The sequence below is a fragment of the Sycon ciliatum genome, chromosome 1 (genome assembly GCF_964019385.1).
Source record: "Sycon ciliatum chromosome 1, ocSycCili1.1, whole genome shotgun sequence".
Classification (NCBI taxonomy): domain Eukaryota; kingdom Metazoa; phylum Porifera; class Calcarea; order Leucosolenida; family Sycettidae; genus Sycon; species Sycon ciliatum.
This window is the reverse complement of record NC_088643.1, coordinates 84354212-84382073: the sequence shown is the minus strand read 5'-3', so window position 1 is coordinate 84382073 and position 27862 is coordinate 84354212. Positions and strand designations below refer to the sequence as shown.

General features: G+C 46.6%; 2 protein-coding genes across 4 annotated transcripts in view; one reads left to right on the top strand and one right to left on the bottom strand.

The window, feature by feature from the left end:
- Positions 1-1339, bottom strand: part of LOC135805957 (kinesin-like protein KIF20B) — a 30696-nt gene extending 29357 nt beyond the window's left edge. For both annotated transcript variants that reach the window (XM_065320080.1, XM_065320081.1), the window contains exon 1: positions 449-1339. In XM_065320080.1, the coding sequence (XP_065176152.1) occupies positions 449-1192 (744 nt within the window). In that variant the 5' untranslated portion in view covers positions 1193-1339. The remainder of the gene's footprint in view (positions 1-448) is intronic.
- Positions 1340-8129: 6790 nt separating this feature from the next.
- Positions 8130-26919, top strand: LOC135805964 (nuclear factor 1 A-type-like). Of its 2 annotated transcripts, XM_065320089.1 has the most exons (10): positions 8130-8511; positions 8655-9324; positions 16912-16932; positions 17387-17452; positions 18477-18590; positions 19817-20601; positions 23331-23379; positions 23805-23864; positions 24454-24633; positions 25552-26919. In XM_065320089.1, the coding sequence occupies exons 1-9, from the start codon at positions 8410-8412 to the stop codon at positions 24624-24626; spliced, it is 2040 nt and encodes a 679-aa protein (XP_065176161.1). In that variant the 5' UTR covers positions 8130-8409; the 3' UTR covers positions 24627-24633; positions 25552-26919. The 2 variants fall into 2 exon arrangements, with proteins under 2 accessions (XP_065176161.1, XP_065176162.1); XM_065320090.1 differs by lacking the exon at positions 18477-18590 and having other exon boundaries at positions 8131-8511.
- The last annotated feature ends 943 nt before the right edge of the window (positions 26920-27862 follow it).

Genomic DNA, 27862 nt, shown 5'->3' with positions numbered 1-27862 from the left:
ATAATCACTGACTGGAGCAGCAAGACGCCAAGCTACAGCCAAAGCGCAGTAGTCGGTGGCTTAGTATAAGCTTGTTGTCATCTACGTAAACACTACTCTAAACTTCATAGCTATACCACACCGCAGAAGTGTATAGTGATATACATGTACGGTCCTGCAAGCGTAGTGTTTCCGTCACATCATACACGTATACGTGTGCTGTGTTTCCGGCAAAAGGACCCACGCACAGATGATGCCAGAATATCACATTCCTTGTGCGGCAACACTCAGACCTTCTTCGGTTTCGGTGACAGCAACTAGATGATAAAGTACATATGGCAGATACCGAGGGAGGGGGAGGGGGCAGACTCTAAATTCCGTGGGGGCAAGACTCCTCACTCCAGGGGTTGGGAGGGGGTAGACTACAAACTCCACTTAAGAACAGGCCTCTACTCCATGACAAGGTTACCTCTTCACGTTTGTCCCAGGAGGACAGCACATCCAGTTTGCCCTTGATCTCCTGTGCTCGACTCGACTCATCCAGCCGCACCAATGACAGACACTTCGGCTTCATCTCGTACGGCTTTCCTAGCCGATCCTTGATGCTGTTGAATATTGTGTCAAGCGTTCTCGGTATAAGACCAGCATCCGACGGCTTCCCCAACATAGTGTATGTTTTTCCTCCGTTGGTCGCTCCGTATGTAAACACCAATGTATTCTGACCAGTGACAAAATCCTGTACATTCTCCAGCAGAGTAGTCTCAAACACATCTTGCTGCCCAGCTGATGGGCTCAGCACACTGCTAAATTTGAACCGCCAGCTATTCTCGGCCGGGTTTCGTGAGCCATTCTTGAACGTTGCCGATTCCTCCGGCGCGTGAATCTCAATCTGGTGTCCATCATCGAAGAGATCGATCTTTGCTGCTGATGCACTTTCCTTCTGTTCTGCGTCGGTGAAAGGACGAATTCGCAGAAAGCAGTGCAACGCTTCGCCTTGACAAACGTCTTTCACAACGCTGCTGGAGTGGGATGACGATGCTGCTGATGATGATGCAACACTGGCAGTGCTCGTGTTGGGTCGTGGTGCAGGTGCAGCTTCGGCAGGGGGTGCGAAGTTTCCAAAGGTCAGGCGTTTGCAAATGTCTGAATGATCTGCCGCTGTGTACTCCGTTTCTTGGCTTGTAGGACTGATATCGGACGAAGGGTTAGCCATTTCAGCTGCATATGTACCCACTATTTCGGAAGCTTCGTCGCTATTCCAGACTAAAATGAGGAGCCCTTGGGCTTGGGCAAGAGACGATGCACCAAGACTTATTGTTCTTCAGCTTCAAACAGCTCACACACCTTGGCTGCAACAACAGCCAAGCTACTGCTTCGCGAAAAGACTGTGCACTTGAACTTCAAATTACCCGCTTGACAACGTAGTTCCCATGTCTACAACACGAACCTGGCACCAGTTGCCATAGATACACGATTTCTACTGTCATCAAGACAAGATCAAAAATTATTGCAATGCAAAGGCTGCATGATCATGCGTCATGCTCGTAACCGTTGACGACTACGCGTCCTGTCATGTACTTGTACTGTAGCATGTTTTTTAAATTTTTTCCTAAACGTAAATTGACAATCATGTATGTCATGTACTCAGTACAGTACTAGTATACTGTCAGTAGTGACTTGAACTTGAAGTCGAAGTAAGTGGTTTTCTGAATACAGTAATTATTTCAAGACTCTCAAGTGGACTGGATGGAGCAGTGGAGTCTGGAGACAGAGGGCCGGCCTACACGGTACACGGCCTAGGGCGGTACAGTCAGTACTTCACAGTGTGCAGGTCTTATGGTCCAATATGGAGGTTATGTGGATGGGGCATTGTCACTGTACATGTACATGTATGCTTCGTATGGAGTGCAAATCACACACGAAATCAGTGCTATTGTACATGGCATGTATGAAGAAAAACACTTAGAAATGCCTAAATAAAGAACGCATGTCATCCAAGCAAGGTCACACATATCCAGTCAGAACACTTCCGATGAGATATCAAACGTTGTCGCTCCCTTCTCAACTGAGGATCATGTGACTACGACATGTAATATGATGGACGGCGGAGCCCTTCCGGCCGGTCCGGCCATCCGGACCAGCTTTTGCGACCACAACTAACTTTGTTGTGAGGTTTTTCCGGCGGTACATGCACAGCCATTTGCTTGTCTCATATACTCGGTCCTTCAGGCTTCTGATGTGTGGGGAAACACGTCATGGTATTGCTTTCGTACGAGGAGTCCGAGGACAAGAGGTTTGGTTCCACTTGCACGGCGGCCGCTGGGAGCAATCAGGTCCTTTACAAGCGTGGGGATCCAGCTTTTCAGTGTCACTGTCACCCACGGTTCAAAGATGCCACTAGTATCATTCGGAAAACCCGAAGTATACCGTCTGCTGTCCACTTCGATGCTGTGCAAACCGCTTTAGCCCCGAATGTACAATGAAGCTGAGATGATGAATTCCGAAGTAGTTTACTTGCCCGTCGGAAAGCTGACAATCGACAGTGCTTGTTGGAAATCTTATCCAGCCCGAAGCCTCTTTCGCGCCAGGGTTTGCCAATCCGAGCCGTGGAAGTGGCAACGACAGGGATGGGAACTTAGCTGATGTGCATGTCTGCCATGGGAAATTTTAAACACGCTATGTAATACAACCATGTACACATCATAGGGAAAGCGGTGGCCCAAATTATGTGTGTGTGTGTGGGGGGGGGGGGGGGGGGGGCACCTGCCGGACCAACTTGCAACACCTTCCGCCGCCCCAACTTGAGCTACAATCACACGGTAGGTCACTGAGAAACCCAACTTCACAACAAAACAAAAATCCTAAAAATAGCACTATTGAAAGCGTGATTAGTAAGGCGAGCGGTATTAGAGCATGTGTGGATGTTGATCATTCAGTGTTTGTGAGTACCCGTAAATCGGCCGTTTTTTAAAGCATTTAGTATCCAACCCCCAATGTTTGCAGTAATGAGTTGTATGATGATTCGTGCTTCAGTGTAGTGTGCTATGCCAGTAGTCACAGTGTAGTGTGCTATGCCAGTAGTCACAGTTTAGTTTGCTTTCCGTATTAGAAGCAATGTTTATTCTTACTCGCGAACCAGATTTATGCAAACAGAAAGAATTCGTAACAGCACTCACACTCTTCACTTAGCAGTATACCCACATAACAGTTACTCACACCCATACATGTACATGTACATGTACAAGTAGCATTCTCACCTGCACCTCTCCACTCCACACATGCTCTGATAATAATACCGCTCGCCTTACTAATCACGTTTCCAATAGTTGAACTCGTAACATTTTGTCCTTCTCCTGCTTTCGATAGTGCTCAGCCTTTTTTTTTAGGATTTCAGGGTTTCTCATGGTAGTTCTACATGTACATGTACATGTACATGTAGATGGCAATGCTATCGCGGCTTCATGGCCATATAACATTTCCTTTGTACTACTGTAAGACATGTAAATATAACGAGGAAGCAAATCTAACGGTTTAACAGGTGACATTTCTTCGTTATAATAAGTTCTGTTGAGACTGTAAGTGTAAGGCCACATAATACAGGGATCGATTTACTTTGATTTTTTTGCATAGCAGTCACTGCTAAACAGTTTTACAATTGACTAGCAACTCCCAGTATTGATTAGCAGTTTTCCTTCATCAAAAGTTTACATGTATAGCTTGTACAATAGCAGGATTTCGTAAAGAAGAGGACAATAGCTGCAGTTGCTATTTGCTTTTCCAAGCGAATGTTCGACCTGAATATTTACATTAGAGTTTTCGCTTGGGCACGTTACATGTTCAGCGTCCATCCGTCTTCGAGTTCTTCACAACACAATGTCTTTCAACAGGGCAGTTCCACTGATTCCTTCGACAAAGAAACCTCAGGAAAGCGCTCAAACGATCGTGACATTTCGTGCAAAGCGCATCGAATTTCGCTTTTCTCCTTTTCTTCATCGAAACGAATCGACATTCCTGGCGCGTCCAGTTCTTTGTCCCTCTTCTGGACAGTGAATCACTGATCAGACTCACTGACATGTTGGCTACATGAGACTAAGAACCATCGACTTCAACTGTGCCTTGTCAAACAGAAACAAACTGAGCTTGACAGTGAAAGAAGAAAGGAGAACATCAGGAAAAGTCACCGCCGTGTACAAAACTTCAGAAGACTGCAGTCATGTACGACCAGTGCTAGTGCAGTGTCCAAAATCGAAAGAGCGCGATCCGCGAGTCCGCGACCCGCGCGGACTGAGCAGGACAGGCCAGTTGGTTGGAGTAGTAAAATACTACTCCCTAGGCAGCAGTGTGTACAACAGTCAACAGTCGCATGTAGACTGCACACAACTGGTCTTTGTAGTGCATCGCAGTTTTGGGCGATAACAAACGAAAAGCGAATCGCAGCCAGTGAATTTTGATTCGCAAACTGCGATGCGAACCCGGATAAATCGATCCCTGTAATATGTGGCCTTACAGCCTCAACAGACTCATTATTAAATTACGTTATACATGACGTACATGTGTGTGCGGATAGGCCTGAAGACTGCAAGAGCGTTATCGTATGTTCTCGTTATCCTATGGATTTTGGACAATCGTTAAATTTGTGACTCGTTAAAATAACATACATGTATCTTACAGTAGTCCAACTCTCAGTGTGATGAAGTTTTCGATTATAGTAAAGAAGAAGCCGTGAAAGGTCATTGTACCATGCCAGCCGGCTATTATTAAATTAAGGTGGCGATCTACCTTCAGGGGTCAAAATTTTGTGAAATTTTCAACTTGCTCTGATTTCGTCCAATGCGGTGTCAAATTGCTCGTATAGATCCCAGACATCATCTGTGAAAATTTGAGTGAGATTGCTTTATCCACATGGCTGCTATGAGCTTGCAAAGACCGAATGTAACATATCTTTGACTTGCACAATTGCAACTTTTTTGGGAAAACGTAGAAATCGGTCTTTTCACGGTAAATCCTTGTGGATTTTGTTCAAATTTTCTGTGCTTGTCAGAAATACCACTGCTGAGTCATGCCATACCAATACGCACATATTACGTCATCATGGACACAGTGCGCATGCGCAAATCAATAATTCGATAATTTGTGAAGTATTCAAACAATTGTGTTTGGAAAGTCTATTGGAGACGTCTCACGTCGTCGCCTGTCACCAAGATCGGGTGGAATGAGTACTGTCCGTCGTCTTGGATGTCCGAAGCAGCCAATCTGACTGCCAGAAGCTCTCGATATCCATCTATCCGCGGAAAATATCCCTGACGTTGACGACGCTATTCAAATTTATTGGCAAAAAAATTGCCAAGCGAAGACGTATTTCAACTTCATCTCCAACTCTGACTACTCTGACGATGACGATGTCAACAACAGTTCTAGCTATTGTGGTGATTAGTTTGTCTCTCTCTTTCGGCGTCAGGCAGTGAGTGCAAAATATAGCCTACTGGAGTTAGTCTGTGAAATATTCGGAGTGATTTCTGCTATTTCTGGTCAAATCAGTATGCTGTCAGCTGTACCAGTCCACATCCCATCGTAGATCTACTGAGCGAGCAGGCAAACCCAGATATTTGCCTTGGGATTTCATTGTATGTGGTGAGAAGAGAAGTCCATTCACTTCTGAGAAATTCAATTTCAAATTGGAAGTCCACAGGCCTGTATTTAGTATGCGCCGAATTCATCACCGCCAGTGACGCTTTGCATAGTTTTCAATATTCTACCGACCATTTATACTAAGACCTGTGGCGGCAACGCGATCCTATTCAACCTGTGGTCATGTTCTCCGAGATGAGTTCAGAAGCAGACATGTGAAATGCTACACTGAACCTGAGGCAGTTTACCAAAGTGGCAGTGCTGCAACCGCATGCGATCACCGTCATGTGTGACGGAAACAGCATGGCTGCACCCTGGATATGCCTCATTCATCAGCACCTTTATTGCCATACCCATGGAGAGAGGCCACCAGTGAAGGCTGGGTTTCCGACTCGATTTTGCCTGCAATGCTCATGATTGAACAAGCCCTTAGAGAAGAAATGAAGACTCTAGCTGAACATTAAAACCAGATAGCATCGCGTTTCTGCTCGGCACCGCACTAAGTAACACCATTGTGATACAACCAGGAAGAGCTGGGAACGTGTGGGAAGTGACAAAGAAGTCAAGGAAGAAGTAAAGAAGACTGAAGAAGAGCATTACTAATCATCAAGGAGACCAAAATGAGGTCACCTACGAGCCAGATGGCTTCTGATGTGAAGATTTGTAGGCAGGTAGGCTGGAATTGGATAGACCTTTTTTTGTGTGTTTTTGGTAACTTTTTAGCCTATCCCGCATTTTTCTACCACGATTGCGGCAAAGTGGTAGGTGCTATACCCCTAAACCTATACATTTCTGAGCTCTGTGATGCATCAGCTAGTTCATGAATGTCTTCGTTTAGCCATTCACCATTGCTTGTTCTCACATTGGTTGTGGACCCGATCATGACTTTTTTTGCGGATGCGCGCGTCAAAACGCTTTGTTGTGACATGGTGATCTAAAGGACTTTGCAACTGTTTCTTGATATTCAATACCTAGAATTATATGTTAGGAACGCTGTAGCAATTGGTTATTTTCTACCTGATGGATGCATATTTCAATTTTGCGGTTAAGAGGTGCGGGTGCGGCCAATTATCGTGATTCGGCAATAACAATGGACATGAGCGGAGTCTGTCCTCTATTTGTGCTGCTCCTTGTCCTTTGGTACATAATGAATGTCTCTAGAAAATTTGACCTAATTCCAAAGAGAATTGGCTGAGATGTTTGTATTTTACGGTGGACTATCCGCGAAGGTAGATCGCCACCTTAAGTCGTGCATGAAGTAGTAGTCACGCACCTACAAAATAAATAATATTGCAGGATATTTCAACTACATGTACAATACAAGTCATTCCTAGGGTTCCCAGTAATTCCCTAGTAAAATAATAAATTCTACTACTACTACTATGTAAGTAACTAACTTTCAAGCATGCCCACAAATCCTCTAGTCTAAGGCGCTGTCTCACATTCTCAGTATCTGTCTAGCTACACAGTGACAGTGTACCAGTACCACCACTAGTACACATGTACATGTACATGACTGTATACTAGTACCACTGAAAACGCAAGAGTATAATCTTGCTATAGTACCTAAACCCTTGGTAGTAGTGTAGTTGGATGGTGTTTGCGGATGCGGGTTTGCTCCGACTTTGTTTTGGTAAATGGTATTCCCTATTTGTATTGACTTGGTTCTTTTATGTTATTTTCTGGATTTTCCTATTTATTTGATTTGATTTTTCCTATTTACTTGACTGGATTTATCACTATTGCCTTCTTTGCTTGCGCTTTTCGAATTCTTCATTCCGACGCCCAGTATGTTTTCAAATAAAGCCAAAAAAATTAATAATAATAGTTCAGTACTAGTAGCGTAGTAGATCTACTTGTACATGTACGCTCGAGCGCTCCACACAGCCTCCAGAGTCCAGTTGTAAAGGGAATTATTTGCATCATAATCCAGTCAGAGACTCAGAGTGTAATATAACTAAAATTATAAGAGTGTAATCTGGGCATTGCTTGGGCCCCATGCCATGGGGAGTCGAGTAGCTGCCCGGCTGGTTACCATGGTTACGGAATACCAGCATGTGCAGTCACTGCACTAATTATTACTATAATAGTAATAATGCTATGCAGTATGCAGCTACACACTGTAGTCTGTAGTGTAGGTCACAGTATGTGTCTGTTTGTGTCAGTGTGTGGACACATAGTGACCATGGTGACATACTGTCTGTGTGTGACATAGTGACATACGGACTCAGTATATCGCATCAATGAGTAGAATGATTACTACAGTCACTGAGTCAGTCACTCACTCAGTCAGTACTCGTAGACGGCCACATAAAATTCATGCAGCGCAGTATGGTCTGTACCAGGGAGTATTTTACTACTCCCTGGCCTGGTCTGTACTGTCTGCATTTATCATGCATTACTTACCATGCTGCATCCTGCATGCGCTATGCAGCAAGCATCACACATTACTCATTACGACATTAGTCTCATACAATGATGTAGTGCAGTAGTGGTACATGTAGTCTGTACTGACTGTAGATATTTATGTGAAGCCAGAAAGGAACGCACAAGAACATTATGACGGTCTTCCTTGAAAACTAACTAAAGAGTAAAGTTAGTTACTTCTGAACATACATGTAACATTTACTCCGTGATCCGTTGATCTACTTCGTTGCGACTTGTGTGTTGTGTTGCTGTCGATGGTCATCAAATGGTCGGAAAATGACTGGTGGTGCTGGGTAGAGAAGAGTTGGGACACCATAGTGGGCTGAAAGAGAGTGAGCTATCGCTACGCGGAAGCAGTTTCTGCAAGGCATCGCAATGTCGGCTGCTTTTTCATTCCCATCGATCAATGCTGACCTAGCGAACAGCAGTGGGTCGCAACAGTTGTTTACTCCAGCTTCCAGCGATGGAGCATATCCGGTAAGGTTAATTTCTCATCCTTTGGCTCAAATTGCTTTCTTTACTGCGTGCCGATGTGTTTGGTATTGTTGCTGTCCGCCGCATTCATCAAACGAGATATCTAACATTTGTGTTACACTTTTTCTTATGTTTTGTACTTTCAGCAACCCCAGACCCCAGCAATGGATGGAGGAGAGTCGGAACGACATTTCATCGAAGCTCTGCTCCCTCACGTGAAGGTGTGCAGCTATGCTTGGGTGAGACTCCAGCATGAAAAACGCGAGATGAAGCGAAATGCTGCTACGGAGCGCCAGCAGGAAAGGCTCGGCTACGTGGGCAGTGCAGCAAGTGGCAGTTCGTCTGTTCACCAGAGTCAGGACGGCAGTCCACCAACAACTGGACGCTTCCGAGATCCGATTGCATGCGACTCCGTGCTAATGGAGCGTAAGATGCGAATGCAGATCGAAGAAGAGCTGGTCATAAGAAAGAAAGCCTGGGCAACGCGCCTGCTCACCAAGCTGCGCAAGGATATCAACCCGGAATGCCGCGATCACTTCGTTCGCAGTATAACAAACACTCTGGACGGTGCAGCGCCGGAGTGCGTGATGACGAACGGTGATGTGAAGGGCAAGATGCGTCGCATTGACTGCTTTAGGCAATCGAATAAAGTTTGGCGGCTGGATCTAGTGACCATGGTGCTCTTCCAAGGCGTACCGCTCGAGTCCACTGACGGCGAGAGACTGGGGAAGGTTTGCAATCGAGATGGATGTGTGCAACCTCATCACCTCTACTTGAACGTCAAGGAAATCGATATGGTCCTGGCCAAGATGCTTAGTGAGTACTATCATGTAGACTAGTGGTAGTGCTGGTGGTTCAACATTGTTGTTAGTGTGATTTGTGTCAAGGTTGATGTGTGGTTGAGAGCTTACTCTCCCCCTTCCTAGACATGCGGCAAGGGGTCCGTCCGTAAATGTCGAAGTTTGTTTTTTCCGTCTCAATGTTTTTAGAGCCGTCCGTAGTCACAGCTTTTCACAAAACGAAAAGAGCGGCGTTTAATCCCCTCCCTGCGAAATCATGTCGTGTCATGATGAAGATCCGTAGCTACGGACGATCTCTCCTTGCTACGATAAAGAACACCCCCCCCCCCCCGAAAATCTGTCCCTGATCAAGCTTCCACTGCCTAGCTACGGCTTGTGCGTTTTGCCCGGCAACGCCCGACACCAGACCTCAATGTTCCATTTTGGTATTTCAATGCCCAACCTCTGCGGAGATGCCGGCAGACCATCACATGGCTTACTATGCGATGATCTGGCTATAGCTGTAGTGCTATAGATGCATGCTAGGTGCGGGCAACAATGGGTCCCTCTTGCAATGCTGTCCAGACATGCCGCCAGTCTCGTACGGACAAGAGTTCATAGCTCCGAGAACGGTAGCTGAAAAATGGAAACGCATAGTGGAATCTGACCGCTGGCACAGGACGTGTTACGGACCTCTTGCTTCAATGGGCTAAACGTAGTGAAGGCAGCGCTCATCTTCTCTCTATCGTTGCATTTGTCTCCCCAATAGAAACCTGGCACTCGGTCCCTAATGTGTCTTCATACAAACTGGGAATTGAACCCCAAACCTGACGTTGGGAAGGTCTGCAGTCGAACCATTTGGCCAATCATGCACCATGCACCCCACTAGTGCGAGCACAGAGTTCACTGTACATCACACATTTAGCTCCTGCACAGAAGACTCAATATCATCCCATTCGCAGTGTAGCACCATGGTGGAGGCCACAACATTTCTTTCTGGTACGTGTAGTGGTATCAGAGTTATCGCCACCCACCCGCCCACCGCCGACTGTAGTACAAACTATACTGAGTCCAACATCTCTCGTGTGGGGTAGTGCCTTTGCTGTTTGCGTTATGCAGAGCTCACTGACTTGTCAGTTTGAGCACTCTGGCCAGGCACATTCGGTCCTGGTTTAATCTGGCTTTGGAAATTTATTTTTCATTGCTATCAGGTTCGGCCTCATTTTCTCTGTGCTACGCTGATAAGTCCACAAAGGACGAAAGAGTTCTGTCTGCAGACTGAGACTAACATGTATAATTTCTGAGCTGCTGCAGTGAATTGCAATACAGTGCAGTGTAGCACACAGTACTCTGGTAGTGCATGCACCACACTACGCCACTGACTAGTACGCCACAGTCGTGCAGCCCGTAACGTTCTTACTGTCTGCAGTTGTGTGACATGACACGCGGCACACCCACCTAGATCTGGCTAGGTAGCATGTGTACAATTATACGGCAACGATGATGACGTATCTCCCCCTTGTACGTGTCCGAATTTACGTTGGGGGTGTGGGGGGGGGGGGTGTATTCGCTCTTGTACAATAGTCGTGCTCATCAGAATGGCTTTAAGAGCATAATGGCCATGGGCATGTACAGTTCATTGTAGATGTTTGCAAGGATTGCGCCTGTTGCATCGTATCCCGGCTCACATCCAAGTGTAGACACCGATACACTTACAGGTCTCAATAACTACACTTGTTTACAAAGACATGCAAGAAGCAAATTGTTCAAGCAGTTTGCTTGTTGGTAGATGATCATGGCTAGGTGAGGCTTGGCCCGTTGTGTAGCTGTGTTTGCACCGTACTGGGCCATTATACTATGTTCTGTTTGGTTCGATGTTGGGGGGGGGGGGGGGGGGGGGAGTCAGTGCAACACTCATATAATCCCATTTACTTGAATAATGATTGTTTTATCGGTGCCCATAAGTGCTAGAGAGCCCGCACTGCGTACTGTGCTATGAACCTGACTACGTTCTGATGGCCGCTCTGCAGCAGCCTGTCAAAGTCCAGTGTGCTAGCTGCAAGAATGTGTTGAGTCCATGACTAGACATAGACAGTGCATAACACTAGATATGAGGACGAAACTAAAAAAGGGGCCAGCTCTCCCCCCCCCCCCCCCCCCCCCACCCACCCCATTGTGTGAGTGTTGTTATGGAAGCAAGGAAGTCAGCTGTGCACGGCATAGATGGGGCATTTGGCAATTGGCATGTGCACTCACTCTGATCCCTGTCAACGGGCATAACACTTTTAAAACGCCACTGGCTTGTTTTCGAGTTTAAAGGTGGTTTGTGTTTTGGTGGCAAACTCTTGTCGTGGACGCCATCTGCCGTAGTAGGGTGGCATTCTGTGGTTCAACGGCCTGGTTGCACGGTTGCTGTTCGTGAATTGTAATATAATATGTGGAGTGGAGTGTAGCACGATATTTGCAAGTGTACAGTTAATTTTGGCTAGCAAAACGTGGTTTAAGGAAATGCGCCAGAAGTCCACAAAGGACAACACAGTACTCTCCGCAGCTTGAGACGCGTGTGGGTTGCTATTGCAGACTGAGCATAAGCTAGTCGATTCGTGCTAGCATTGGTAGCCATGTTCCTCCGCCAAACTGTCTGATGCAAGATACTAGCTATCGGGGTATCGGGGTATGGCCCCAAGTATTGTTGAACACTTCAAGTGAAGTATGCGGCAAAGAAGTATTGCCCTCGAAAGAAATTGTGCATGTAATACAAATAGACCCCTGCTCCCTTTTGTTCAGCTCTTTGTGGAGGTGAATTAGAAAGAAAAGACTGAATTGTGTGCATGTATTTCACCACTGGGATCATACCCCATAATTATATGCATGCTGTATTTAAAAAAAATAGTTTCGGATGTCTTGCTAGTACAGGTAGTGGATCACAGTTTGCCGGTAGGGCATCTTCCTCAGTGGATCATGACTACATGGATGAGTATGAGTGAAGGTTCTGCCCGTGGCCTGTTCTAGCCTGTTCTGCATGCACCGTAGACCAGCAATGGGTAAAATGCTTCTCAATGGGGGGCTCTTGGTGGAGCCTGGCTGCATAGCTGAGGGAGTGTGTTGGGGCTTTCCAAGGTGATTCCTGCCGCGTGGATCCTTGTCACAGGCAGGCAATGACTGGTAGTGGCATTGTCAGACTATGGGCCGTATGGTACAGTGCTGAGTGGTAGAGGATGTCCTGCGGAAATACGGTATGTGCAGATTGAGATTGCCACTGATTGGAGGAGTATGTTCATGTCTTTCTACTTGAGTGGAGCATGTACTGACCCAGGAAATGCGTGGGCAGCACTGCTGGTAGCCTCATGTCCCATAGTACGCCAGACGCTGACTGAATGGCAGCGCCACCAGTATCTGTAAATGTAATGGGCTTGTGCCACTCTGCGCAAACCCTGCATGCACTTGGAAGACTGCCATTCAGAAAACAAACATGATGCCAGCACACACTGTGCGTGCGGCCAGCACAGAGGACTGTCAGTTTTGGAGGGGAGAAAGCAGTGCGTGGGCAGTGTGACAGAGCGGATTCTATGAATAGTGAACAGCTTGACTCCATGGCCGCTTGCCATCACTACTGTACCGCCACTAAGCCTCTACTCGGCTCTAGTCCGCTTTTGGGTTTGCATAATATGTACTTGTGTGCTAAGCCACCCTCCTTTGCCATCTGTCTCCTGTCTGTCAAGGTCTGTTGGGCATTTTGGGTTTCTTTGAGCCTCCTCAGCCAGCATACTTTTCTGGAGGGAGGGAGACCTTTAGCCCAGATCGTTTGTTCAAGGCGTGAACTGTGAAGTAGCAAATAATCTGATTCGGGTACTGGAGCCGGTGTTGGTAGCTTGCAGTGGGGAGCACCGGCATTCGCATAGCTTGCGGATGTTCAATTTGAGCCCAGGCCTATGACTAAACTCAACCCCTGCCGGACAACTGGCTTTGTCTGACCTTGTACTGTCTGTGGGTACTCCGGGCAATAGTCGACTCTGTTTCTCAACTACCCACAATGGTGGTACGGAGCATGTGAACTGAGTTCCACGTGTGTTGACCGCCATTTTACATACTACTCGTATACTACATGACATTGTTCTTAAAAATAGTTCTTCATTTGGATTGTAAATTTCATGTATCTCCGGTATGCTGCAGACAGGGTAGGTGTGTATCGGAATGCACATCTGGATTCTAAGACATGTCTTATCCATCAGACTCTCCATCACTTGTACAACATTCTTTGCTAATGGTGTCCCCGGTATGCTGTGCTGAAGTGTAATACTTGATAAGGTTTGTAAGTGCTGTGTCAGCAGCTGGTGTGAGCCAAATGGTATCCAGGGTGTGGATAGGAGTCCAATGATTCCAAGGTTCCCTAAGCTAGGGACCTGTAGAGTGCTGGGATAGTGCACTGATCTGCTGGACAGCTAGGCCTCTTGGGCACCTAGTACCTAGACTAGGCTAGGGGCATCTCTCTACTGATCTCCATTGCCCATGTGTAAAGGATGGGAAGGAGTCTGTGTAGTCACTTAGTGACCGGATTAGTTTACTTGCCTATTTTTCGCTCTCCCATGGCTATTGTACCAGTTGGGTATTTTGACTATTTTCAAACTGTGGCTGCCTACGTGACCTAGTCAAGGAGTATCCGGAGTGATGCTCACATTCTTCTGTATGTGTGACAAGAACTGACACAATACAAGGGGCCAAACAGAATTGCCTGTGGTGGACATTCAAGTGTTCATGACATTTTTGTCTCAGAAAATCAAAAAATTGCCATGTCATGAATCGGCACATGATGGCGTTAACAAGTTAATTGCCTCCTTTGTTTTGGGGGTATAGGTGTAGGGTGACGTTGGGAACAACTCAGTGCTGAAGTGTCTTCCGGGTTCAGGTCACCTAGAAGGCTAGAACACTTTGCGGAATTTCCTCTGGCTTATGGTGTTACAGCTGCAGCCCTTCTCGTGTTAGTCTGGATAATATCGTACCGCCTGAGTAGCTACAGAATGTTGCAGCCAGCGGAGCGATCCCATCAGTCATTTGCCTATTAGCGTCTGTACTCTCGAATATTTGTAATTGAGCATGTTTCCCATAAAGGATGACGGTCATGTGATTATTGTAATGGATTACTGCTATACTTTTAACCTTTTTAGTTAGTAGATCTCCTGACACACATGTACACACACATACACACACACACACACACACACACACACACACACACACGCGCGCGCACGCGCAAGTATGCCTGGAGCACCACCACTGCCACTACCAGCCTGGTACTGTAGCAGCGCAGTGAGGTAACAGTGTATCCAGAGCTGCATGCAGCGGGAGTATGGAATGTAAATATTAAATATAAATACTGCTCCCTTCTTGATCAATGACATTGTGCCTATCATGTACCATCACTGCATGCACTGCACTACACTACACTACACTACAATGTACCATAATGATCTCCCGGTGTGAATGGGGACATGTATACAGTGTGTGTGTGTGTGTATACCAATGGCAATGGCCACTTAGTGTTGAGGACATTTTACCTATTGTTTGCAGGCTGCCCTAAGTGCTTACTGCTCAGGCACACCCTGTCGCTGGCTGTGTTGCGGTAATTGTACTAATTGCACTCTTCACACGTCTCATTGAGTGGTTACCAGTGTTGCCTGACCACGTGGTCACTCTCCAGTCATGTGATCACATGGTGATGCCCTAGTAGTACTACTACTAGTATCTAGATAGTATCTTGACCTGGTGGCTTGTGCAAGTTATTAGTACTAGGTAGCATTGTGGGTGGCGGGGAAAGAGTTTCATCATGTGCCGGGTGTCAGCGTGTCACAAGTTCCCAAGATTAAAATAGTGTCCCTATAATGTATAATATAGAATGTACATTTATGATGCATCAAGTGCTGGTTGAACTCTCTGTTCCTCTGCCACTGATACACCTGTCTAGTAGTATTCGGGTCGTGCTTGACACTGTGACATGCAATACTGCACTGTGCTACTGGGATTGGCATTGTTATTGTTGGGGATATCCTAATTTTGTGAAAGTGGCTCATGATTGTTGGGAATTAAAAAGGATAAGCCGAGGCTGTCTAGTTACAGGAGAATTCTCAACCCTGGTCAGTTGAAAGTCTGTACGATGGAAAAATATAAATGGGTTTTTACATGAAGAGGGTTGACCCCCCCCCCCCCCCCCGTCGATGATTACTGATATGCCGACAAAAGTCCACTTCTAGAGTCCTGTATGGTCACATGACTACTTTGGCAGGAAATTCGCCTGTGCAGTGCCGTGCAGACTTGGTGCGAAATACCCACAAAGCAATACATTTCTCGATTTCAACCCGCCCACTAGGCCCGGGAGAGGGTTGAAATCGACCTGGGTTGAAATCGACCTGGGTTGAAATCTCATCCCGGGTCTCAAGTGCAATGCATCATGTAAACGTGCTGTCAGCCTGTGTTCATGACGGGTTAAAATCTCTCATGGAAACACAGCCTATTTTAGCCGAGTGAAGCAACAAGATTTCCATAGTATAGACTCGGATGGAGAGCCAAGGATAAATTTATAGAAAAGAAAAGGATTGTCAAGTAACTGGTGGTGTTAGTGGATATTATAGCGTAACTTGCAGTTCCTTGGTCCTTTTCTGTTCTATAAATTTCCATAGTATCTGGTTATTTCTCAGCGGCCTTAAACCCTTACTATCCACACGCTCATTTCGATAACCGAACTACATTGCGACAAGGTGCGCTCAGCAGTCAACACTCCCTGATCCGAAACCAAAGTGCGTTGAGTGCTTGTAGGGGATAACTTCCAACTTCTAGTCTAGTAATACCGTACTATGTAGGCAACTATGTATGCACCCTGCTACCAGCTCTCTATCACATAAGGAAAGGAAGTTTGCAGCTATGGAGGGTGCTCTTTTTGTCAAGCATTGGCTCTGCTAAAAGGCGGAGGAGATGTTCAATGACACGTATTACGTGACGCGTTTCCTCTACACTACAGTAAAACCTGGTGTAAGCGACCGCTGTGTTTAGCGACCACCTGCTCTTAACGGCTGTTTTTCCATGCACCGACAGTTCTACACATACACTGTGGGACCTGGTTCTAAAGACCACCTGGTTTTAACGACCGCTTTTGCTTGCACCGTGGGGGGGGGGTCGCTTAAACCAGGTTTTACTGTATATATCTGTGCACTTGGTATTAGCAAAAGAGCGTCTTGTATGGGTGAAATAATTGTGCATATCATCAGTAACGAACTGTCGTAATCAGCAGTTCACCTAAATCATGAGAAACCAATGGAAGACCTAGTAACACCTGTGCACTTGTTGGTTGATGGTTGGTGTTACTGTTAGAGGCCGAAGCGCCGCCTAAGGTGACTTCTGTTGCCTAGAACTGACCCTTGAGAGGTTGATTGGGTGCCACAATGGATGTTGTTTTGCTTGGCTACCGACCTTGCCACCCTGAGACAAGTGTTGCTGTTGCTGACCTCACTCGAGTCTGTATGTGTGCATGTTTGTATGTGTCTGTCTGTCTGTTTGTCTGTCTGTCTGTCTGTGTATGCACGCGTGCTGTGTTTACTTCTCTCCTCGGCGTGGCTTCCTGTTGTGCGAGTAGCTGGAGCTCCAAAGCCATCAAGTAAGTGTATTCTTTGTAACTCACCTGAACTCTCCTGCAAATGTTCATGATGGTTTAATTGCCATTGTGTTGACTGGTCTCATGCCGTTGTTGACATACTAGGTCCACTTAATGTGTGTGGGGGTATGCGTGCGGTGTGCCAGTGGTTGGGATAGGAGTAGGGGTTACCTGTTGTACTTTTCAAACTTTTCTTCGAATTAACGAATTAACCTTAGTCAAAGCAAGGTTATTGGCAAAGATTTTAACTTCATCAGCTTTAGCATTCGCCTTTGTGTCATCGTATTTCTGGATGCAGAAAGGGTCACTAAAAACGGATTGTACCAATATGTCTGTGCTCATTCCAAGTGAATAGTAATTTACCAGTGGCAGAATATGAATCATTCCCGTTACTGGTGTGTATATGTGTGTGCGTGCGTGTGTGCGTGTGTGTCGTCATGACCCATGCTATTACCAGACTGTCAGCTGTACCATGAGACGAAGTCAGCGTACGACATTGACGAGGTTTGGAACAATCTGGGCGGTAAGTGTGCCTAGTATGCACGGACACCTAGCGGCTGCTGCTGCCCATTGCTCCATTGTCCTCGTGCCCATGTTCTCACATGCTTTGCATGGTGGTCTGTGATGCAGCATACCTACCGTGCACTAGCACTAGCAGTGTGCTCCATCCGACTACTGTGTTGTGACACTGGTAATTATCAAAATTAGTATGTGGGGCAAGGGGCTGTACCCCATTGGGGCTCTTGGTTCAATCTTGCCCTGTGAGTCTCTTGGTTCAATCTTGCACTGTGAGTTTCTTGGTTCAATATTGCACTGTGAGTTTGGACATGGATATGACTGTCATGTTTTGTCTGGCCATATGCACTGCTATGTCCACTTAATCTGGCCATGTGCACTGCTAAGTCCACTTAATCTGGCCATGTGCACTGCTAAGTCCACTTAAAATCTGGCCATGTGCACTGCTAAGTCCACTTAATCTGGAGACTTGGGGAAAAGAAATGCAAGGCAGTCAGCCCTGTTGGCCTATTTCGAGGATTGTGTGCTTTTCTCCAGTGGGTCGGTTATAATGCACAGCTCATGGCTTTCCTACCCCCCCCCCCCCCACACACACACACTCTCCTCACCTTCTCCGCCTCCTCTTGTTAGTCCTCCTCCTCCATCATGTAACCCGGGCCTTTACCTCCCACTTTACGTTTAAAAACGTTTCTTTGTGGTGTGTTGGTGTATGAAGTGTAGTGTTCATTGTACACTGTACGGCTGCAAGTAAGTTGTACTGGTACCGCTCGCTGCTGTCTGTGTCAGTTGTTTACTTACATGTAGTAGACTGATGATTCCCGCTGTGCTGCAGTGCAAATCTGACTGTCAAGACGCAAAGCATTATGTGTCTTGGTGCAGCACTGATCCATTGTTTTGGTTGGTAACAATGTCACAGTTGTCCGGCTAGCATGTGAACATGTTGTGTTCTTGTGATGTGAGTCTTGACAGTGAATTGCTCATTGATGTGACACCATTGTACTTGTATATTACACACTTCATTGTGGCCCCAGACTCTAGGGCAAAACATATATTTCACGGTTCGCTTCAGAGCGTTTCCGCATCCGTAGGAATACCACCACCGTTCAAGGATCAAGGCGCAGATGCAGCTCCTAAAGCGGTGAGAGGTGAGTAGATCAGCTCACCAGCAAGTGGTTAAAGACCGAAAATCCCAATCACTGCATCCATGTTTTCCTCGTGCCAGGCCATGAGTTCCCATTTAACTGTGGGTCGCAGCACGGCTGGAAAATATCCCGCTTCCAAGCAGGACTTGAACCTGGTGCCCTCTGTTTCTCAATCATGGTCTTAGACCATCCCACTATGCCTATGCCACTATACTCTACGGCATTGCCGCTTATGAAAGCGCATGTTCCTGTATCAGGGTACAGTGTAAGCATACCCTCCCATATAAGCGCGTGGGCATATAAGTGAGCCCAATCCCGCGACACACTGACGCCACCTTAATACTCGTACGACCATTACAGGGTTTGATCCGCAACTTCCACTTTTCATACTGGTGACTCAATGACAAGCACACGCGGCTATAGGTGAGAACAATCGACCTGCAAAAATGGCAAATATGGCAAAAACACGCATAACGTTATAAGTGCATGGGCTTTTGTGTGGGTCATTACAGTAAGGAACTAGGGGAGTTGTACTGACTAACTGTACCCGGGGCTTCTTGTGTGGGAGTTTTATGTGACCCATCAAAGACCCGTCCAATGTCTTAGTGATCAACTGATCATGGTGATTTGTTCCAAGTACCCGCAGAGTATACTCTCTATGCCAGTTTGAACACAGGGATGAAAAATTTCTCATTTCTCGCCAGTCGAGCGCAGCAAGATAGTTGAGAAATGACTTCTTGTCTTCTTTGAATAGTGCACAGTTCCCATACACCCATTTCAGGCATTTGTATCTGCAAGTCAACAGCTGGGTGCCCTTCCGCTTGTTCTCGTTTGAGTAGCGCGCACTATCGAGGGCGTTTCTGATCATATTGTGCAATTCAAAACTTCAAGTGAACATGGCTATAACTGACTCGTATCTGCAATTTGTGCAGTGTGTTGTGCTGTACGTTGTTTCATTCTGTGGTGTTGTGTGTTGCCTTGCATTGTTTTGTGCTGCTGTGCGCTTGTTTTGTTTTGTTGTGTGTTTGTTTCGTTTCGTTTTGTGCTGTTGTGCGTTTGTTTCGTTGTGTGTTGTGCCGTGTTGTTTTGTATTCTTTGCGTTCTCATTTCTCTCGTTCTTCCCCGCGTGGTGTGTTGATACAAAGGTCTATGAAAAGCCAGAACCCGTTTATTCACCTGTATGCCCTTTCGATAAAACTCCTAGGCCGCTTTTCCACCTTTGCTTCCAGTGGATATGTCAGGCGTGGATGGCTTCAGCCAGCAGGCAACACCGACCTACACTGCGGAGGCAATGTCTGTATCACCAACAGGCACCACCGCTACTGCTGGGTCGGTGACAATGGGTCGCACTTCTGTGACGGCGTCAGTACCCATACCGGCTGCCCAGGCGTACAAACGCACCCAATCCAGCTTTGATGAAGACAACAGTGATATGGACGCCATCAGTGAGTCACGTGTAGGCACTGGCTACATGGATAACAGTCATGTTGGCTCCATCGGCTCGGCTGACTACCATGTGGTCAGCAGCCCGAAAATCAAAGCCGAAGCGACCAGCCCTCATTCATCTCTCCACCAGCAGAGTGCTATGTCGATGTCTTACGCCTACCCTCGGCGGACTGACCATGGCTTGGAGAATACTGAATTTTCCAACCTATCCTGCTCTGTGGACCACATGCTTGTTCCTGGCCTGCCACACGGTCTGTCTAGTAGAGGTGCGGCGCAGCCATATCTGCAACGAGTCCAATACCTTCCCACTGTGGGCCAGATGAATGGACAGCAGCAGCAGCAACAGCAGCAGCAGCAGCAGCAACATCATGCACCCGCTCTACAGCAGCTGCGTGCAGCACATCTCCAGCAGCAGCAGCAGCAGCAGCAAGTACACGAGTTCAACATGGACCAGCTGCTAACCTCCAATCTGGTATCCAGCTTGAGCGACTCTAACACGACAGATGAAGCTGCACACTGGTCATCACAGTCAAGTGATCACGGTATCTCTCCAATGCCTGCTCTTGAGGTTAGTCGGTAGTAATGTCAGGACGATCTAGTAATGCGGCGTGTTGGTTCTTGTGTATGAGGCGTGCATGCACCACAGTGTTGGTGTCATGTATGCTATACTGTCTATGCCAGATTCACGTGCTGCTGCACACTGAACCGTGCATTGATGGTCCCTTCTCGTACATTTTGTGTTCATTGCAGGATATTGCTCAGGCACGCAAGTTGGCGTGTTTTGCTATCCGGGGGATTTCCAGTGTTATGCTATCCGGGGGATTCCCAGTGTTATGCTGTCCGGGGGATTCCCAGTGTTATGCTATCCGGGGGATTCCCCGTGTTATGCTATCCGGAGGGGATTCCCAGTGTTATGCTATCCGGAGGGGATTCCCAGTGTTATGCTATCCGGGGGATTCCCAGACCATCTTTGGTGGTTTGATGCTTGCCCAAATGTCCTTAACCCTTTAACCGTCAGACCATACATTTGTGGGTCGAATTCGACCCATCATTTGAAATACTCGCACTGGAATGATTTTTTACCCACGACAGAAAATTTACTATCGATTCGGTTGCGAATTTTCCAGGCTTTCTGTTGCAGAAATCCGCATTGAGCTACGATGTAGTTGAGCAGAGTTATCAAGCGCTGAGTACTGCACGCTTGTCACTTCCGCTGCGCTGGGCGCGCGGCTGACGTCGTCACGGGATTTCCCCGTTTCTTCACGCGCTCTGTGACTGTTGCTCGCGACCAACGTATTCCTCACGAAATGCTCGATCTCTCAAAAAAAATTTGAACACTGAAGGAGACGGCCATGGCGGAGTTTTGAAGTTGTCATTTGCATGCCTGGCGTTGAGACGATGTCGCTGCGTTCCAGCGCTGGTTGTGTGACTGCTGAGGCAAAGAATGTGGTATCATCGTGCTGGTCTCGTCCAGAGCTTTCCAACGAGCCCAAGATTATAAAAATCGAGTGAGTACAACTAAAGTTATGACCTGGCAAAGTTGAAATTTCGTTCGGCGTTTCAATGGGTGAAATTTATATGACGGTTAAAACTACCCCAAGGTCGTTGACTGATCGTGCTATGCCGGAATTGGCTGCAGTGGAGCCTCCGTGTTCTAAAAAACTTCATAGATGTTCATTGTTCATGTAAAGAGAAAGGACCACTAAGTTACTAGTTATGACTAACAGTTCACCAAGGTAACGAGATAATATACTGTCAGATGGTGCGACAACAAGGCACAAAACTGACTGGGGTACTGAGACATTCAACAACCTGACACCTAGCTCCAACACATCTATGAAGCGCAAACCTTCCAACTTGGAAGGCTTAGGTGTGGAAAGTTCATTGAGGAACACGCCATCTGACTGTATATTATCTCGTTACCTTGGTTACCTTGGTTACCTTGGTGGACTGTTAGTCATAACTAGTAACTTATAGGTCCTTTTCTCTTTACAATTTTACATGAATACTATTGGCTCAACGTCCGAATTTCATAGATGTTGTACATGTATAGTGTTCGGAGGGTAGTGGTGTACCATGGCGTGTATATGTTCGGAGGGCAGTGGTGTACCATGGCGTGTATATGTTCGGAGGGCAGTGGTGTACCATGGCGTGTACAGTCAAACCTCGTTAGGACGAACTTCAAGGAACTGAACACATTTGTTTGTCTTATCGGGAGTTCTTCTTATCCAGATCTGACAAAAAATCGATATGCATATCAGATGGATTGTATTTACGTGAAGGTGCATGCTGTGGTACATGGGAAGCATGTTATTCTTAGCATAAGCCAGAAACAGGTAAGTACAATGACAAAGTGCAATGAATCACGACTGTGTCAAAAGTTCGTATAACACACTGATTATTTTGTTCAAAACACGCTTGAAAACAATTTGCACTGTACGTACCTCGAGTATTGAAAAAAGAAGAAGAGAAAAGACAGCCAGCGCACGCGCGCACGCTCGTGGACCGAAAGTTCGTACTACATGTACATGACCACACTGACTTTGTTCAAATCACACTTGAAAATAGTTCGTCTTCGCGAAAGTTCGCTGTACAGAAGTTCGTCGTAAACGAATGATTTAATTTTGACTTGAATTGATGCCTGGCCAACCATAGGATTGGCCTTAGTTCGTACTAATGGAAAGTTCGCCTTATCAGTGTTCGTCCTAACGAGGTTTGACTGTATATGTTCGGAGTGCAATGGTGTACCATGGCATGTGTATGTTAGGAGGGCAATGGTGTACCATGGCATGTGTATGTTAGGAGTGCAATGGTGTACCATGGCATGTGTATGTTAGGAGGGCAGTGGTGTACCATGGCATGTGTATGTTAGGAGGGCAATGGTGTACCATGGCATGTGTATGTTAGGAGGGCAATGGTGTACCATGGCATGTGTATGTTAGGAGGGCAGTGGTGTACCATGGCATGTGTATGTTAGGAGGGCAATGGTGTACCATGGCATGTGTATGTTAGGAGTGCAATGGTGTACCATGGCATGTGTATGTTAGGAGGGCAGTGGTGTACCATGGCATGTGTATGTTAGGAGGGCAATGGTGTACCATGGCATGTGTATGTTAGGAGGGCAGTGGTGTACCATGGCATGTGTATGTTAGGAGGGCAGTGGTGTACCATGGCATGTGTATGTTAGGAGGGCAGTGGTGTACCATGGCGTGCCTCCAAGTACATGTAGCACATTCTGAGCAGCAGCAGCATATCATGAGTATGTTCTATTTTGTGTTCATTCCATCTATCCTGCAGGGCCACAATGATCCAAGCAGTGCAGGAGCTGTGCCGGCAGGCTTCTTCTGTGAGTCTTTGAGTCTTCGACTCACAGAAGAAGCCCACCTACCCATAATCTTAAAAGATTATTCGGGGGAGGGGGATATGTTTGAGGCACTGTGCATGATATTTATTCAGTCAACCTGCTGTACAGAAAATTGAGAGTTCTGGGAAACCTTTAATACAAGACTCTATGGTACATTGGATAGTAGTAAGACATTAGTATACTTTTCTGCTTCCCATGGTCCGGGTACATCTTATCAAAGTTCCACTGTATTACTATGTGCGGCATCCCATTCATCATGTATTAGTATGTGCAGCATCCCTTTCATCATGCAGTGACTAGGGACTGTTAATTAACATTCAACTTTGGTGATTGCGTTGTACCATGGCCAAGCTACTGAATTGATTACTGAAAGAGCGCTCTGTACACTGCGCTCTGCATGTTTGCAGCTACAGCCACGACTGCCGACCAGGCCAACGCCAGTAGTGTGGGTGATGCAAGCAGTACTGGTGAGTCATGAACAACATACTTTCCGGCCACTGCAAGCTGGAAATAGTAGGCGTATTCGTATGAGTCAAAGCCAGAGCTGGGTTCGGAGGGACTTACTCACGGGGAACCCCCTTGTTTTGTCAACAGGTAACCGAATGAACCTGTTCGAATCTGCGGAATTTGAAGAAAATTGACCGAGGCATTTGTTCTGAAGTCTGGCTTCACAGTGAAATCGCCATACTGTAGCATACAAAAGAGTACCGGTATCCTTTGAATGTGAAGGAGACCCGGAGATAGGCGTGCACAGCGCCCAGCGTGGCATTGTCTCGCTGGATTGGATTTCATTCAGGAGCAGCCCTGTATGTCACCCACCGACACACGCATGCATGAGCATGATACAGTGTGAATTGTTCAAAGGCGGGGATTTCGCAAGCAGCAAATGCCATGCACGCATATATACACATGTACGTTCATGAAGCCTGCTTTGCAAATTTCGGCTATAACTCTCTCCCCGAAATGAATATTGTTCGTTCCCTGGGCTTCTGCGAAATTGCTGACTTCTCGTTTGCTTTTCCTGCTTTTGCTGGCTTCTTTGTGTTTGGTGGCCAGTGTTTGACAACGCAGACTTATTTGGCGGAAGACCTGTTGCTAGGAGCATGCCTGTTGGAACAAATGCAATGGCATCATCCGGCAGGCAGGTAGCACCTAATGACCCGTTTCTGTCCAGTCCAAGCAGCAACTTCAGCCAATGGAGTCAGCAGGCGAGGCGGCCAGCATTCTGATTTTGCGGTGAGTCATACCTGACATTAACTTTGTCTCTCCGTGACCAGTTTTCAGGCGTGTTACATGGCCAGCTGCTGTATGGAACAGCTTCATGCTGGTTTTGTGTAAACACACACACACACACTCACGCGCGCGTGCGCGCACACACACAGATTTACATGCCGTAGCATCTCCTTCACCGTTCTTCATCCTTTGTTTGGTTGCAAAGCGCTGCCCTGTGACTGCTCTGTGATTGAGTATTAGCTGGATTGATTGATTAGAAAATTTATTATCATAGTATTCTACTATGGTGGTGATGTGTGTGTGTGTGTGTGTGTGTGTGTGTGTGTGTGTGTGTGTGTGTGTGTGTGTGTGTGTGTGTGTGTGTGTGTGTGTGTGTGTGTGTGTGTGTGTGTGTGTGTGTGTGTGTGTGTGTGTGTGTGTGTGTGTGTGTGTGTGTGTGTGTGTGTGTGTGTGTGTGTGTGTGTGTGTGTGTGTGTGTGTGTGTGTGTGTGTGTGTGTGTGTGTGTGTGTGTGTGTGTGTGTGTGTGTGTGTGTGTGTGTGTGTGTGTGTGTGTGTGTGTGTGTGTGTGTGTGTGTGTGTGTGTGTGTGTGTGTGTGTGTGTGTGTGTGTGTGTGTGTGTGTGTGTGTGTGTGTGTGTGTGTGTGTGTGTGTGTGTGTGTGTGTGTGTGTGTGTGTGTGTGTGTGTGTGTGTGTGTGTGTGTGTGTGTGTGTGTGTGTGTGTGTGTGTGTGTGTGTGTGTGTGTGTGTGTGTGTGTGTGTGTGTGTGTGTGTGTGTGTGTGTGTGTGTGTGTGTGTGTGTGTGTGTGTGTGTGTGTGTGTGTGTGTGTGTGTGTGTGTGTGTGTGTGTGTGTGTGTGTGTGTGTGTGTGTGTGTGTGTGTGTGTGTGTTGCTGTCATTGTGTGTGTTTTTGTGCATTATAGGCCGGGTTTCTACTCTCTTCTGTCCTGCTGTGTGGGAGTGTGTAGTATCCAACGAAATCCGTCACCCTCAAAGTTCGTGCTCGACCTTACACAATAACATAGAAATCAACCCGTACCACATCAGCATCCGAAGTACGATACACTGTCCTTACGTAGTGTGAGAAACATCCGCGTTTGTTCATTATGCTGTCTAGCACTCATCTTGCACTAGTCCACAGGCACATCACACATATGCACCACCGTAGCCCAGCTCCATCCGGGTTTTGTTTCATTTCTACCTGCAGTGCAGAGGCACTTGCTCATGTTAGTGTACATACGCGCATGTGATGCGCATAGCGCTGTAGTTGGATCAAGCAGCGGTTCGTAGTTCACCTAAACCTCCTGCACGGGGTAGTTGTACCCATGGCTTGCCTGGAGTTGCACAGTACTCAGTAGTCCAGAGTCACTTGCAGCCACACCCGCAGCATGTATATGTGGACACAGTAGTCCAGAGTCACTTGCAGCCACACCCGCAGCACGTATATGTGGACATGTACTATGTATGTGCCTGCAATCTGTAGTTTGACACATCGCATCCACTAGACACGCAGAGTGGCCGTACCCTTCATGGCCCATGTCAAGGCAATGAAACAGCCATCTCTACTGTGTACGTGCATATGATAGTGTAGCAGTATGTCGTTGCATGAGTACTGATAACACTGGCATGTAGCAATATGCCGTTGCATGAGTACCGATAACACTGGCAACACCTGGGACTGCAAGTGGCCAGCATTTCAACTACTCTGACTCTGTGAGCCTTGATGAATTTGTACATGAGAATTTCCGCCAAGCATCGTCTTGTGTCGCATGAAGCCTCTTGACTCTCGGTCTTGAGGAAATTACGTGACATTCAATTTCATTGAAGCCTTTTTTTGTCCTCCTTTCACTGCTGAACTGTCGTATATTTCCTGATGCCTGCGTGAACTTCCAGCTCTGTTTACCGCACAGTGTGCATACCGTCTAGGCCCTTTACTTGCGTCTTCTGCCTTTGAGCCCAGTTTGAGCCCAGGCCGCGTAGCAGCGATAGCTGCTGCCGCGGCGGCGGCTAGCTGCAAGAGCAGTCTCTACTGGTGGTTATTCTATTGCGTGTGTGTGCTCCTATTTAAGATGCGGATTTTCCTCCAACCAGTTTATCTACAACCAGTCAGCCTATCGCTGAGCTTTTCGATTTGTATCTCACTCCTTGACATGCACACAGCATACGATTATGCCACCAGATCACTACTCCATCACAAATCTATTTTTTTTGGCTATCTTATATTTTCGTATCTCTTATTCTATACGTTACGGATCACTACTCAATTACAAATTGTTCAGGGTTCATGATGATGGCATCGTAACCACGGTGACAGGAAGTGCCAAGGGGGGAAATTCACCTATACATGATTGTACAGCCTGAGATCAAAAACTTTATCGTAGTCTTCTGGATGCGAGGCTGAAACGATTATACTGATTTAATACTCGGTAATCGATCGATAGTTCCTGACAATCAACTAATCTTGTAAGGAATTTGGTGGCTCCCGCACTGTTGCTCGCACTTTCCCTAACTAATTGTTACGTTATAGACTACTCGTTTGGGATTTTGAATCCGAAAAGTACTGACCCCCCCCCCCCCCCCCCCTCCCCCGTTTTTTTAGTTTGAATCAGTGAGTATGCAGTTGCCAGAGGTATGGTTTGTGCTCTGATGTTCAAAACTGCCGTGTTTTGGAGCTACGCTTTCACTAATGCAAAAATTGTGGTATTATGAAGACATACACTGTAGCTTGGAGAAACGGAGAAATTTGCACAAAAATTGGCACGGCTTGCCAACAATTATAATGTAAAACCGGAAAGTCTAATGAGTCTCAAAGTCTACGTTTTAACGACCAATTATTTTTCGTTATTTGAAAAAAACGTTATCGCTAGATGTCTGTGTAAAGATGGGTGGCCAGGTAGCCATCGTTAAACGTTCTGCACGTAATCATGCCAAAATTAATTTAAATTACAGAAATGTTAAACTTTTTGGTCGTTAAACTTTCTGGTTCTACAGTAATTAATCGTTAAACTTTAAACAAAGGCCCAGTGAAGAGTAATCAATAGGTGAAAAATGAAAATCGTGAAAAATGAAAATCCACGATCGTTTCAGCCCTAGAACATGTTATATTCTGTAGCTGTCCAACACTAACAAGATACTGGCGAGTCGCAATGTGCAACAGCTTGCACAACAATAATGCTGATGTCATTGTGGTACTGACATTCAACAACCCGATGTTTAGAGCTCCATGTCTCAAAT